Below are 12,788 nucleotides of genomic sequence, written 5' to 3' on the forward strand. Positions count from 1 at the left end.
TTAGCTTTCACAAAATGCATTTAGTAAGTAGATATAACAAGAACAGTTGACACAAAAACTTTCCCTCAAAAGTGGGGGTGCATGCTTCTCCTGTGCACACACACATTGTCTGGCTTGTTTCCCTGACACAAAAGGAGTATGGCACCCACAGAGGAAACCTGTGTGGCAAAGGAAAGTCAAGTCCTGGCAGTGTGAGTCCTTTCCTCCCTTTATGGAATTCTCATAAATTTCACTTGAGGAATTGTTTTCTGCTGATCCTCAAGGAGAGAGTCCACAGATAGCATTCTCTTTGCCATGAGGTGCAAATTCACCCTCAGGTAACTATCCTTCTATGTCTATTGTGTCCATGTTTGTTTTCAGTGTGTCCTCTGGATACATTGTCAGTTACCAGTCTAGGTACTCCCAAAACATGCTAAGTTAGGGATCTCACTCCCCTACCTCTTGTTACCTTCTGGCATAGGCTCAAGGGTTTGCATCATCAAGACATTCCTGACCCACTACTTGGCTGTTGGATTGGTCCACTGATTAAATTCTTCCAGCAATTTAACCGCTCCCCTCCCGCCCGCCCCCCCCCCCCCCCACCAGAGACATGGTTAGCTCATTTACCTAGCCAATCATGATTTTTCACAATTTAATGAATCAAAGAGGTTTGTGTCTCATAAAGGAATCAGAGGATATAAACAATATTATTTGTACCCTTTAAAAACCTAGTCATGCCCTTATATTGATTAATTGAGGTGGGAAGTTTGAAATCCCTCCCTTATACTGATAATCTTTTTAAAAAATTTTTTTTAGTTAACAGGCACTTTTCCCTCTCTTTCCTAATTCCTCCTACCCACTTAATAAAAAGAAATAGAAAAAGAGAGAAAGAAAGAAAAAAGAAAGAGAAAGGAAGGAGTAAAGAAAGAAAAAGAAAAAGGAAGGAAGAAAAGAGAAAGGAAGGAAAAAAGAGAAGAAAGAAAGAGGGAGGGAGAAAGGAAGAAAGGAAACAAGGAAGGAAGGAAGGAAGGAAGGAAGGAAGGAAGGAAGGAAGGAAGGAAGGAAGGAAGAAATCTTTATAACAAATACTAATAGTCAAATCTACCCATTGACCATGTCCAAAAATGTGTCAGATTCTGCATATTAAGTATATCTCCTCTCTACTGCATTTAGAAATAAACTTGGGTCACATGGATGCTATGTAGCCACTGGTTTAAGACAGAGCCTACTCTTCCCAGGGACCAAGAAGACAGAAGAATGTACACCCAAGGACTGGGAGGAAATGTTTGTTCTTCTGTTCTTACTATGTCTTCTCAGTAAATACCCCTTTGTTAAAGCTAATTGACATTAATTGGTTAAATGAAAATTAGAGCGCAAATCATCATCATTAATATTGGTGAGAACACAGTAGAATGAGAGCTCAAAGTAACAGCATTAGAGATATATACTCCAATCTCTCAGGTGTATCCCTAGCCTTACTCATGAACCTGACCTGTACATTCATAGGTGTGTTCGTCCTTCATTGCCAAAGAAGACCATGCCATCAGAGAAATGATGACATGACTTGCGCTTGACTTTGTTTTGAGTGAGGGAGGGCTGTGTAGGTCACCAGCCTCACTTCTCCTCCACAGCCATCTGAATCCAGTGACCAGATATTCATCAGGATGACTGGAGATGACCCAGGATGAGACAATTGGGGTTAAGTGACTTGCCCAAGGTCATACAACTAGTGAATGTCAAGTGTCTGAGGTGAGATTTGAACTCAGGTCCTCCTGACTCCTGCACTGGTGCTCTATCCACTGCACCACCTAACTGCCCCACATTCATGGGTAGGTTAGGAGAGTAAGTTTAGAGACTTGCTACACAAATATGAAAAAACTAAAGCCTAGAAAAGTTGAGTGACTTGCCAGAGGTCATACAAAATTTGAACCTAGATTCTCAGACTTCCTACCAACTAATCTTTCCATTATACCACATGCCTTTTCACAAAGATTTCTATTTTGTTCCTAGTCCTCTTCCTTACTATGTCAAACGTACTCTATTTCTTCTGAATCGTTGTGTATTTATTCACCCAACAATCATTTATGATTATAATAATAGCTTAAAACTGAATACTGGCTCTGCTCTGTTCTGGCCACTGAGTACCTACCTATGTGACCTTCAGAAATTTACTTCCCCCCTCTGAGAATGAGTTTCCTCATTTGTAATAGGTATAATCATGTCTCTACTCCCTACATCATAGAGTGGTTATGAGGAAAGTGCTTTGTGAAGCCTACTCTCCTTTCACTCTCTTTATCCATTCACACTTTCTCACTAACTTTCTCATCATTTATATCTTATCTCCTGCATAGAAAAGTAGTTGATTAGCCTATTAGAATCCTCCAGAAGGTAAATACATTTTTGGAGTTGCCAAAAAAAGAATTCATTCCCTTTCACCCAGGCCCTGCACCAATGCAACAACTCCTGGCAATTGCTTAGCACAGTGCCAAGTATATAGTAGACACTTTATGTTTACTGCCTGAGAACAGTGAAAAGAACTGGCTACGTCCCAATCTACCTCAAAATCCAGATCCTGGATTCTCCATGCCGATTCTGTAACTCCAGGATCCATAGTAGCCATCCCTTGCCTTCTCCAAAAAGCATGTTGTAGAGGAAATCTCTCAGACCAATGCCCAAACTTGGAATCAGCCAGAAAGTTACCTCTAAGGCTGGGGAAATCCACTCCAGGATAGCTCCTCTCAGACCACATGCAAAGACCTGTCAAGAGGAAGTCTACCAGTTCCCTGGATGCTTGGGCAAAGGAGACCCAGTGTCTCCTTGGGCAAATCACCTAACCCTGTTTGTCTCAGTTTTCTCATCTGTAAAATGAGCTGGAGAAGGAAATGACAAACCACTCCATTGTCTCTGCCAAGAAAACCCCAAATGGGGTCACAAAGAATCAGACACAGCTGAAATAACTAAGAAGCAGCAACATTCCTGGAGTGTGGAGGGGAAAAGAGAGAAATCCTCTCACTGCCTCTCAGATCTCAGATTCATTTAGCTAGGCTCTGATCTATAATTCCAAGGAAGAAAAAGAGAGTGTGCCTGCTAGTTCACTTTATATGGACTACAAAACAAAAAGGGACTCTTCAGACAAGTCTGTCTTCTTAACTTTCTGTACCCAATTATCTTGGGGATAGCTTCTAGTCACTGGTGATCAACTGAAGGAATTCCCTATGTCCCCATACATACATATCTATATCTATATCTATATCTATATCTATATCTATATCTGTATCTATATCTATATCTATATCTATCTACATAGTCTTACTTCCACTCAGAAGTGATTGTCATGTGCCATGTGACAGCCAAAAGTCCTGCGATCTCATCAAGCTGATCCCTTCCTCCCTCCCCCCTCCCCCTCCATTCCATAGAGGTAGTTAGGTGGCATAGTCTTGAATGGCCTTGAGTCAGGAAGACCTGAGTTCAAATCTAGCCTTCAGACACTGACTAGCTGTGTGACTGAGAGCAAGACATTTAACCTCTCTCTGCTTCAGTTTCCTCAACTGAGGAAAGGGGGATGATAATGGTACCTACTGGGACAGCTAGGTGGTACAGTGTCATCACCAGCTCTGGAGTCAGGAGGACCTGAGTTCATATCCAGTCTCAGATATTCACTAGCTGTGTGACTCTAGGCAAGTCTCTTAATCCCAATTGCCTCAAAAAAAAAAAAGTACCTATCTCCCAGAGTTGTTGTGAGGACCAAGTGAGATAATAATTGTAAAGTGCTAAGCATATTGCATAGGAGGTACTTAATAAATACTTGTTTCTTTCCTTCCATTAATCCCCTTAACATTAGCATTCTCTTCCTCTTGAAATTACTTTGTATTTACCCATTCTACTCCTCATTACATGGGCCACAGTAGAATGTAAGCTCCTTCAAGGCAGGGGATGTTTCATTCTTGTACTTGTATCCCCAGTGCCTTGCACATGGTAGGTACTTATGTTTTTAAAAAATGGAACTGAATCTAATTATGAGTTGTTATTAAAAAATACTTTTATTTTTCTTATTTCATTTCATATGAAGTATCCACTATATCAAATACAAAATTTGCTATAAGAATGGTTTTATGCGAGGAAAGAGCTAGGGATTTGGAAAGGAGGTGTAGGGCAGGCCTGGATGCTTCTTTTCACACACTCCCCATCTCGCACTGATAGGTTTTGTGAATGTCCAGCTGAAACTGCTTCCTCATTATATTTACTGCAGAATGGCCCCATCACATGCCTACCTGCTGCCTCCCCTCTCTCCCTACCCCAGAACCTTCTCATTGTTCCCTCTGCCCTCCCCCTCTCCTGTCTCTGCTCAACTAGAATCTGGCTACAAATCCATCTATCTGCCTGTGCTTGGTTGGGCGCACAGTCTGAATTAGGAAAAATAAGTAAGGAGAGGTATTGTCCAGGTCTCAATTAAAAGGGGGTCCTCCTTTCTTGACCTGTTTGTTGTCACCTAACATTCTCATTGCTCTGCCAATCCCTCTTCCCTCAGACACTAAAACCTTCCTTCTGGGCTCAGCTTTAACAGGAAAAGAGAATAGGAGGACATTCTCTCTAGAACCCAGATGATAGCTTTGCCTTTAGCCCCCACTGATGATTCTCCATTTGCCACACTCCCTGCTTAGCCCTGGAAAGGGGAACATTCATGGCCCAGCTGTGTTGTGCTTCTGGGAATGAGAGGATATGAGTTCTCTCATCCTACCCTGAGGTGTGATGTCAGCTGGACAGACCCTGTCATGAATGCCAAGTCCTTTCTTTCCTCCTTCTGGCTCTACCTGTTCTGAATAGGCCTCTCTGTTCAGTTCTGAGTGTCTGTCCTGTGAGGCACCCTTGTCTTTGACAGAATGAGATTTTTAAGTACCCAGCAGCATGGATTTGGTGAAGGGTGAGGAAAGGAGAAGAGGCTGGGGAAGGGCTGGTCTTGGAAGAACTGTGGAGGGGCTGAGCAGTGGTGGGGGTCTTCCCATCTCTCTCTATAGCCCTTTTGCTACTCCCCAACCCCCATCTGAACAAGTCCTCCCCCTTTCCCTCTCCATCTTGTGTAATTCCTGCTTGGAGAAATGGGACAGAGTATTGCTGAGTCTTCCTGTATGAAGTCTCTGAGGTTTCCCAACCCTTCCTGAATTTGGCAAAAAAGTTAATCAACATCCTCCCTAAGGTGGCTGGATGCCAAATTGGGCCCATATATAGGGGTTCTCAGGCCAGTTCTCTTACTCCAATCCTGCCTTCCTTCCTTGTTGACCTAGTCTCCCATCACCTGCCCAGCTCACCATCAGTCCAACCCATCTTGAAAAAGGATGGCTATGAGTCTCCTATGGATGGGGTTTGCCCTGCTTGGAATACTGAAGGCTCAGGCCCAGACCAGACCTGAGATTCCTGCCCCAGACCTGTCCAGAGTCCCTCTGCAGCTTAACTTCCTACCAAGGGAGGTGAGTGGAGCCCTGTAATGGAATCTGAAGTGTAGTCAGAAGCAAGGAGTGTCAGATTCCTGGGAAGGGTTTGTAAAGGGGGTAGGAGAGCAGAGAGAGAGAGGAAAGGAGACAGACACCCACATAGCAGAAGGCAGTGGGGTATAGCTGAAAGATTGTCTCTAATAGTAGAGAGAGTGTCTCTGCTCTCAGGAAGTTTGATGAGGGAGAACTCCCATAGCCATAGATTCTCTGGTCTGAAAGCGGAAACATAGAGACTTTGGGGAGCCCCTGGTCTTAGACTTTCCACATTTCTGAGAACTCCTTTTTTGTAATAATTAGAATGTTAGACTCAGTCATAAATATTTGCTGAATGAATGAAACTGGTCAGAACTCACACCATGAAATACCAGTAGGTAATGTCTAGTCAACATTCCCCAAGTAATGACTCTGTATAGAATCCTATGCTGGGGGCTTTGTGGGAGATGAAGTACTGGATCCTGTCCCCCAAACCTTCAGTGGCTCCCTATTGTCAACCAAGTTAAAGTCTGGGTTCCTCAGTGAGATATCCAAGGCTCTCTACAACCCAACACCATCCTGCCTTCCCAGTTTTATTTCACATAATTCTTGTAATACCTAATTCACAGGGTTATTCTGAGGATCAAGAAATATAATGTATATGAAGTGCAAACCTTAAAACACTATGTGTCCTAGAATGTTGCTATTATTTTTGTTACCAGAAGCAGTAGCAGGAGCATTGACAGGCAGTGTGGCCTAATGGATAGAGTTGTCCTCAGAACCACAAAGATCCAAGTTCACATCTTGCCTCTGATCCATATTGGCTGTGTGACCCTGGACAAGGCCACTTAACCCCTTGGTGCTCTGGGTAACTCACTAAGGCTCTAAGTTGTAGAGAAGATATCAACCATCAAGTGAGTGTCTTTATCCAGGAGTCCCTTATATTAATGAAATTACAAGTCCAGTCCCTAGCACTATTATTATTAATTAAGATTCCTGTCCAAATATTCAATATTCCAGCAAAATGGACAACTTTCTAAACTCTAAACATAAACTGGGCCCGCTTGTTTCTCCACATGTTTCTCAGGCTATTTCCTTGTCTTAAATCTTTTTCTTTTCACTGGTTGAATTGCTATCCCTCATCTTAACCCTAATTCCAGTGCCATCCTCACCAGGACAGCTTCCTTGGTCTCCAGAGATGGCAATGATCTTCCCCAACCCTGTCCCCTAGAACTCATGCAGCAGGTTTGTTTATAATTCTCTAGTGTGCTTCATGTAATGTTACGATTCATAGTTACCTATGATGGTGTCATCCCTAGGTGGTGTGGCACCCTTTCTTATCTAACCCTTATATTTTCCCAGTACCTTTGGCACATAGAATGTGCCTGATCAATGTTTGTTGTCCTGTGTTGCCCTCAGGGAGTCCATCCATCTAACCAGAGAGATAAGAGATGCACACAAATAGTCAAAAAACCAGGTAGAACCTATTAAAAAGGACAATGAAAGGACAAGGGGTGAAGGGAATAATCATTTATATAGTGCCTACTAGATGCCAGGCACTGTGCTAAGTGCTTTTTACAAATATTATCTCATAACAATCCTGTGAAGGTTGTTATCATCATCCCCATTTTAGAGCTGAAGAAAATGAGATAGACAGAGAGATTCAGTGACTTGCCCAAGGTCACACCTAGTTGGTATCTGAAGGCAGATTTTAACTCAGGTCTTCCTGACTCAAGACCCATCATTCTGTCCACTGTACCACCTCATTGTCTCCTACAATGAAAGTACTAAGGTAATTTAGAAGAGAAAATTACTATCCAGCTCCTGATTCTGTCCTCTCAAGGGTTCATTAGTTTGTTGTTGCTGTTGTGTTGTTTTTCAGTCATGTCTGACCCTTTGTGACCCCGTTTGGGGTTTTCTTGGCAAAGATACTAGAGTGGTTTGCCATTTCCTTCTCCCACTCATTTTACAGATGAGGAAACTGAGGTAAACAAGGTTAAGTAACTTGCTCAGGGTCACACTATTAGTAAGTGTCTGAGGCCATGAGTTATCTGCCTAGTCAAATCACCAAGGGTGTCACTCATCCTAGAAACCCTGCCCTGTGGAACTCTCCTAAATGGCTTAGAGAGTGGCACCCATGAAATAATCTGTTAAGCAGCCACTAGCCTACTCTTAGAACATCCAAAAAAATTAAAAATAGTCCCTAAATAACCAGTTATATACAAAAGATATGACATGTAGATGAAAGGTAATCACAAACGGTTGGGGCAGGCAGCAGAAAGGGCTATAGAGGGGATTTAGCCTTGGGAAATCAACAGGTGGACCTGAGGAGGAAGAACATACCAGTCATGGCGGACAGCCAATGCAAATGGAAAAAGCAAATAGAATTCTCAGGGCTAAGTTGTGTTTGTTCCTCCTTCGAAATTCTTCTAAAGTTAAAGAGGGAAAGAGAAGGGTAGTCAAGTCTAAGATCATGGAGGGACGAAGGCTAAGTGTTCTACCTACATTCCCCCCTGTGGCCTCCCACCCCCCTAACATTCAGTCATCAATCCTTCCTACAGTTTGAAGGGACATGGTACATTGTTGGCTTGGCAGGGAATGCCTTTAAGAGGGCCGAACAAGAACAATTTAAGATGTATACCACAACCTACAAACTACAAGAAGACAATAGCTACAGGGTCACCTCCACCTTGCTCAGGTAAGACAGGGGCTTGGCAATCGATGTTGGCAAACGACAACTTTGTAATCAGTTCCCTCAGTGGCCTTAACATTTTGAAGAGAGACAAGATCCAGAATCTCAGTCTCTAAGTGTTGAGAGGGCTATAAGGTAAAGGAAAGAAGCTGATTAGGATGGGACTAAAACAGAGAAGTTTCAGTGAAGGAGATGAGCTTGAAGACATGAGGAAAGGAGAAATAAGAGAATGAGAAAGGCATTTCCGGGGCCCCCACGAGTACTTTTCTGAATCTTAATCTTACAGATTTACAATAAAAAAAATTTCACATACACAAGTCATGAAGAGAAGGAACTTTGCCCTTGTGGGCTATTGAAGCTTTCTCAAACAGGAAGAGGGCACCTATGTTGAGGAAACAGTTTTCAGAGTGAGGAACTTGTTCCGCTTCTTATGAAGTCTTAGGAGGAAAGCTCAGGACATGTCTGTTAGGTAGGATGGGACTTACTAAGGGAAGTTATGGTACAGTGACTAAAACAGGGATACTTAAAAGCCCTTAGACTTCCCTCTGGGGAGTTTTTCTTGGGTGGAACTCTAGAGCCGTAGGGAGAAAACTAGCCCAACTACCTGTTCTTTTGACAGAGGGATCTGAGAAGTTTCAGAGTTGGGGGAGAGAGGTAGGGGTCATGTAGGAGCCCAGCTGAGGTACTAAAGCTTCTTCCAGCTCTAGGATCCATTTTCCCCACCCCAGGGCCCAGGTACAGGTGGTTCCCCATATGTGATCCAAAGCATGGATGGAAGAAGTTCTGAGGACAGGTGTAAGTGATAGGTCCAGGATGTGGAGACCCAGGGTATATGTGGCACTACTACTCATTCATCCATCCTTTCCTCTCAGGGGTAATCGATGTGACAAATTTGTGAGGACTTTTATTCCGAATGGCCTGCCGGGCCAGTTCACCTTGGACAACATGTTGAGTGAGCATGGGTTCCCCTGAGTCAAGTGGGGGCTATTCAAGTGGGAGCATCCAAAGGATAGGTGGTGGGAGCCTTCAAATATTGGATGTGGACATGTATAGACAGGATAGTGAGATGCCATGTCAGCAAGCAAGGGGAGGGATGATATCTCCAACATCACATTTTGGCCTCTTGGTAGTGGGATAGATCCAAGAGCCAACTTCCCCTCTGTAGGACACAGCAGAGGCAGCAGGCAGCCTCTCTTAGAGTGAGAAATTTCTGACTTCCTCATTTCTTTCTCCTACCCCACATTCCACTCCTGCGTGTAGGCCATGGATTGCAGGACTACATAGTGAGAGTGATGAGTACCAACTATAATGAATTCGCCATGGTGTACTTTAAAAAGACCGTGGATAGCACTGACTACTTCAAGATGACTCTGTATGGTGAGTACTCAGTCTCTCCACTTCCCCTGTGGATGGAGTTCCAGGGCCTCCTGGAAGAACTCCTGACTGGGTGATGGAAACAAAAGATGAAGAAATTCCTGAGCTCCAGCCACTGAGCCCTCATCCCTTATCACAGAGTGATGACCCAAAAACGTCTTAGAAGAATAGTAGGATGAGTCAAACATGAGATGCAATGTAAGGGATAAATGTTGGCTACAAACTTGCATGACAACAAATAGTTCTCTTGAAAAAAGATCTGGCAGCTTTTAGTTCATGGCAAACTCAATATGAGCTAACAGGGTAATATATGGCAGCCAAAAAAGTTAATCCGAATCTTAGGCTGTGTTAATGGAAGTATTGTGTGCAGAACAAGGGAGGTAATAGTCCCATGGTGCCCTGCACTGATCAGACCACATCGCTCAAAGTTATGTTCTATTTACATCTAAAGGAGGACAACCAGGATGCTGATGAGGGGCAGGTCAGGGGACTCCAAAATATGTGATAAGATTGTTTATCCTGGAATAGAGAAGAATGAGAGTAGATGTGATCATTATCTTCAAATACCAGCAGTGTTTTCATGTGGAAGAGAGATTGGATTTGCTCCATTCAGCACCAGAAGGCACCCAAAGTGTAAACAGGATAACAGATTTTTCAGCTCTTTCTAAAGGGATCTTTCCTGACAGTTAGAGAGGGCCAAAAAGTCAGGGGACTGACTTGGTAAGTATCAAGGTTTTGGAGATATTCCAAGAGCTGTATGCCTACCTACTAGTCCCAGATGTCTATAAGAAAGGGTTTGTACTTCAGGTAAGGATTGCACTAAAGGGATCTCTTAAGTCTCTTCCTACCTAAGGAATTTTTTCATATCACTGAGCTGCCCCTCCTCCCACTGCCCCAACCTGAGTACTAACCCCAAATTTCTGGTCACTTAAATTCTCTGGCCCCCTAGAAACTTTAGATCTGGCTCTTCTCCCCAGGATCCCGGCTCTGCTTTCATTTCTGGGGATAGTTCATCAGGAGTATCCAGTCAGGGCTTAGCCAGAACTCCACTCTCTGGAATGAGTGTCAGAAGAGAGACAGGTACAGAAAATAAGTCCCTAGGATGAAGACTCAGACACAAAGACTTGGTTTCCTTCCTGATTATAGGGAGAAGTGAGGAGCTGAAACCTGAAGTGAAAGAAAACTTCATAAACCTAGTCAAGTCTTTGGGACTCACGAATGACAACATTTTATTCCCAGCAAGAGTCGGTAAGAAAAAAATTAAAATTAAAAAAAGGAAAAAGAGAAGGAGAGAAAGGAAGATTTTTAAAAGGGGGCACAGTAGAAGGTCAAAGAGAAGGAGAAATGCTGGCCCATGGCCTGGCTATTAGCTATAATAAGCTGCCATTCCCTCCAGGACTCCTTCCCCCTTCATCAAAGGCTAAAGGACTTATAGGATGTAGTTTACAGCCCTTTTTAAAATTTCTATTCCCTATCCTCACAGAAGGCTCTTCTTCTTTCTCCCCTTTCCTTTTCCCTTTCCACCTACATACTAAGTCAGATAGAGCAAAAGGTAGAGGGAAGACATCTTTGTGAGTTCCCACCTCTCCCCTCCCTCCCCCTACCCCAGCCATACACCTCCACCACTGACCTATTTTATTTCTTCTCCCGACAGAAAAGTGCATTCATGTTAAGGCCTGAGCAAGGTGTGAGTATGGGCCAACATCTGGGACTTATGGGAGGGAGGGAGCTTCCTGGGGGCCTGGTTTGGGTTGAGGATAAAGTCTATTTTTTCCTGCTTCTCTCATGGGTGCTACTATACATAGCTTCCTTACTCCCAGGGAGGAAGGGAGCAAGGTGATAATATCTTTACAGTTTCAAAGTCCTTCCCATTTATGTCTCTCTCTCTTTTTGGTTTGATTTCTACTTTTCTTTCAGTCTTTCTCATTCTCTATCTTTTATCTGTCTCTGATTCCCACATTCTCTGTCTCGTCTTATTCTGTTTTTATTTCTCTCTCCTCTTTTTCTGTCTTCCTCTCTATCTCTTTATGTATATCTCTTTCTCCATCTCTCCATCTTTTCTGCTTTTTTTGTCCCTTTCTCTACCTCTCCCCATTCTGTGTCTCCATTTTCCATCCATTGTTCCCTTCTCTCCCATTGCCTCCTCTCCTCTCCTCTTCTCTCCTCTCCTCTGTCCTCTCTTCTCCTTTCCTCTCCTCCCTCTCAATCTCTCAGTCTCTCCATTCTCTGTCTCCATGTTTCTGTTTCTGTCTTTCTCTGTCCATCCCTACTCTGGCCCTCCATATTTCCATCCCTTTGTCCAGGTGATCTATGTACCACATTTACCACAGGTCCAAGTCCTGAAAAGACTTCACCTTCCCAATCTTGATCTTCGGACATTCTGAGATCCACAGTCCTTCCCACCGCCTCCACAGGGGGACTTCTACTTCAATCATCTATCAACAAACCATGGGAGGCACCTCTTCTTCCAGCCTCTGATTCCCCAACCTGAGATTCCTCTCACCTATTCCCCCTTTCAGTTGATAGTGGTGAAGAATAAACAGTTGTCAAGTACCGATGAGTCTGTTTTCATGACCTTTGGGTCAGTTGAATAGGGAAAGGTGCGTGGCAGTGGAAGGAATGGAACTCTGTGGTCCTATGTCCCATGTCTCTAACTAGCTAGCCAGTCAAGTTATGGGATCATAGAATTTGCATATGGAAGTACCATAGAGATCTTCTAGTCCAACTCTTTCATTTTACAGATGAGAAAATTGAGTCCCAGAGAAGAGAAGTGGTTGGAATAAATCAGAGACAGTCCTCTTTCCTTTCTACCACAGATCCCAGGGATGGGGCTTTACAAGATTCATTTCATTGTTAGTGGGGTGAGTGGATGGGCCAAGAAGTTACTCTTTCTCTACTGTGAGTAGTTTAGAGTAATTGGGCACCTTGTAAATCCTCTGATCTTGTCCAGGGACCAATGGAGAGAGGACACTATATAGAATCGGGTGCCTAGAAAGAAAGACAGTTGGGGTTCCTAACCCAAATTTGCCTGACCACAAAAGAAATTTTCTGACTTTTTGCCCTGTTCCTGGGCAGGGAAGCATGGGGTCCATCTTCCAGTATCCAGTTGTCTCAGGTGAGTTGTGTCTGTTTTTGCTCAGTTTAGAGTTAAAAAATGGGTTTAAAGTCAGCGTCTGTTTGACCCTTAGTTCCTTTATCTATAAAGTGGGGATAAAAATATCTTTAGCACCAACATCACAGGAGTGTTGTGAAGCTCAGATAGGATGAATACAAAGACCTTG

General features: G+C 43.4%; 1 protein-coding gene across 2 annotated transcripts; it reads left to right on the forward strand.

The window, feature by feature from the left end:
- Positions 1 to 5,225: 5,225 nt before the first annotated feature.
- LOC140519732 (neutrophil gelatinase-associated lipocalin-like) lies at positions 5,226 to 12,060 on the forward strand. 2 transcript variants are annotated; one of them, XM_072633064.1, is made up of 7 exons: positions 5,226 to 5,444; positions 8,003 to 8,139; positions 9,006 to 9,085; positions 9,394 to 9,510; positions 10,654 to 10,755; positions 11,162 to 11,194; positions 11,838 to 12,060. In XM_072633064.1, the coding sequence occupies exons 1-6, from the start codon at positions 5,313 to 5,315 to the stop codon at positions 11,185 to 11,187; spliced, it is 594 nt and encodes a 197-aa protein (XP_072489165.1). In that variant the 5' UTR covers positions 5,226 to 5,312; the 3' UTR covers positions 11,188 to 11,194; positions 11,838 to 12,060. The 2 variants fall into 2 exon arrangements, with proteins under 2 accessions (XP_072489165.1, XP_072489167.1); XM_072633066.1 differs by having other exon boundaries at positions 11,162 to 11,192; positions 11,811 to 12,060.
- Positions 12,061 to 12,788: the final 728 nt, after the last annotated feature.

This window comes from Notamacropus eugenii, chromosome 1 (assembly GCF_028372415.1).
Source record: "Notamacropus eugenii isolate mMacEug1 chromosome 1, mMacEug1.pri_v2, whole genome shotgun sequence".
Taxonomy (NCBI): Eukaryota; Metazoa; Chordata; class Mammalia; order Diprotodontia; family Macropodidae; genus Notamacropus; species Notamacropus eugenii.